General features: G+C 70.6%; 1 protein-coding gene across 4 annotated transcripts in view; it reads right to left on the bottom strand.

The window, feature by feature from the left end:
- The window catches only part of RMDN1 (regulator of microtubule dynamics 1), a 29977-nt gene extending 29720 nt beyond the window's left edge, over nt 1-257 (bottom strand). Inside the window, exon 1 of one of the 4 annotated variants that reach the window (XR_003043669.1) lies at nt 67-254. Coding sequence is in view for 2 of the 4 variants with exons in the window: in XM_006924059.3 (XP_006924121.1) it covers nt 67-195 (129 nt within the window). In the remaining 2 variants the exon portion in view is untranslated. Of the gene's footprint in view, nt 1-66 lie in introns of all 4 variants that reach the window. The other 3 variants (XM_006924059.3, XM_025041138.1, XM_025041137.1) reach the window with 3 other exon arrangements.
- Nucleotides 258-483: the final 226 nt, after the last annotated feature.

Genomic DNA, 483 nt, shown 5'->3' on the forward strand with positions numbered 1-483 from the left:
GTTCCCGAAGGCGGCGGGCGGCCGCCGGGGCCCGCGAGGGGGAGCAGGAGCCAGGACGGCGAGTACCTCAGAGCCGCCGAGTCGCCCAGGCCCGCAAGTCCCGCGGCTGCCAGCAGCACCCGTCAGAAACCGAGTTCCCACGGCAGTGCCGCGTCCCGAAGGGAGAAAGCGCCAGAGTCGAGCGGCCAGCGCCATGACCTAATCGCGGGCCCGACCCTTCACCTCCTGGCCGCAGAAGAGCAAGAGGGGCGGGGCGAAAGACGCCCCTGTCCAATCCAAGGAAAGCGCGTCCGCCCGCTTTCTGCCTGCGCCTCTTCCTGCTTCCGGCCCCGGGGTTCCGGTGGGCGGGGCATACGCCGAGTGGGTGGGGCATGGTGCCGCGCCGCGCCTGCGCCTGGGGAACGGGCCGTGAGGATTCGCTTCTGGCCTAGGGCGCGGTTCTGTTCTGAGTCTGTGCGCATCCGTTGTGAGTTTGCACGGAGC

The sequence above is a fragment of the Pteropus alecto genome, unplaced genomic scaffold (assembly GCF_000325575.1).
Source record: "Pteropus alecto unplaced genomic scaffold, ASM32557v1 scaffold87, whole genome shotgun sequence".
NCBI classification, from domain to species: domain Eukaryota; kingdom Metazoa; phylum Chordata; class Mammalia; order Chiroptera; family Pteropodidae; genus Pteropus; species Pteropus alecto.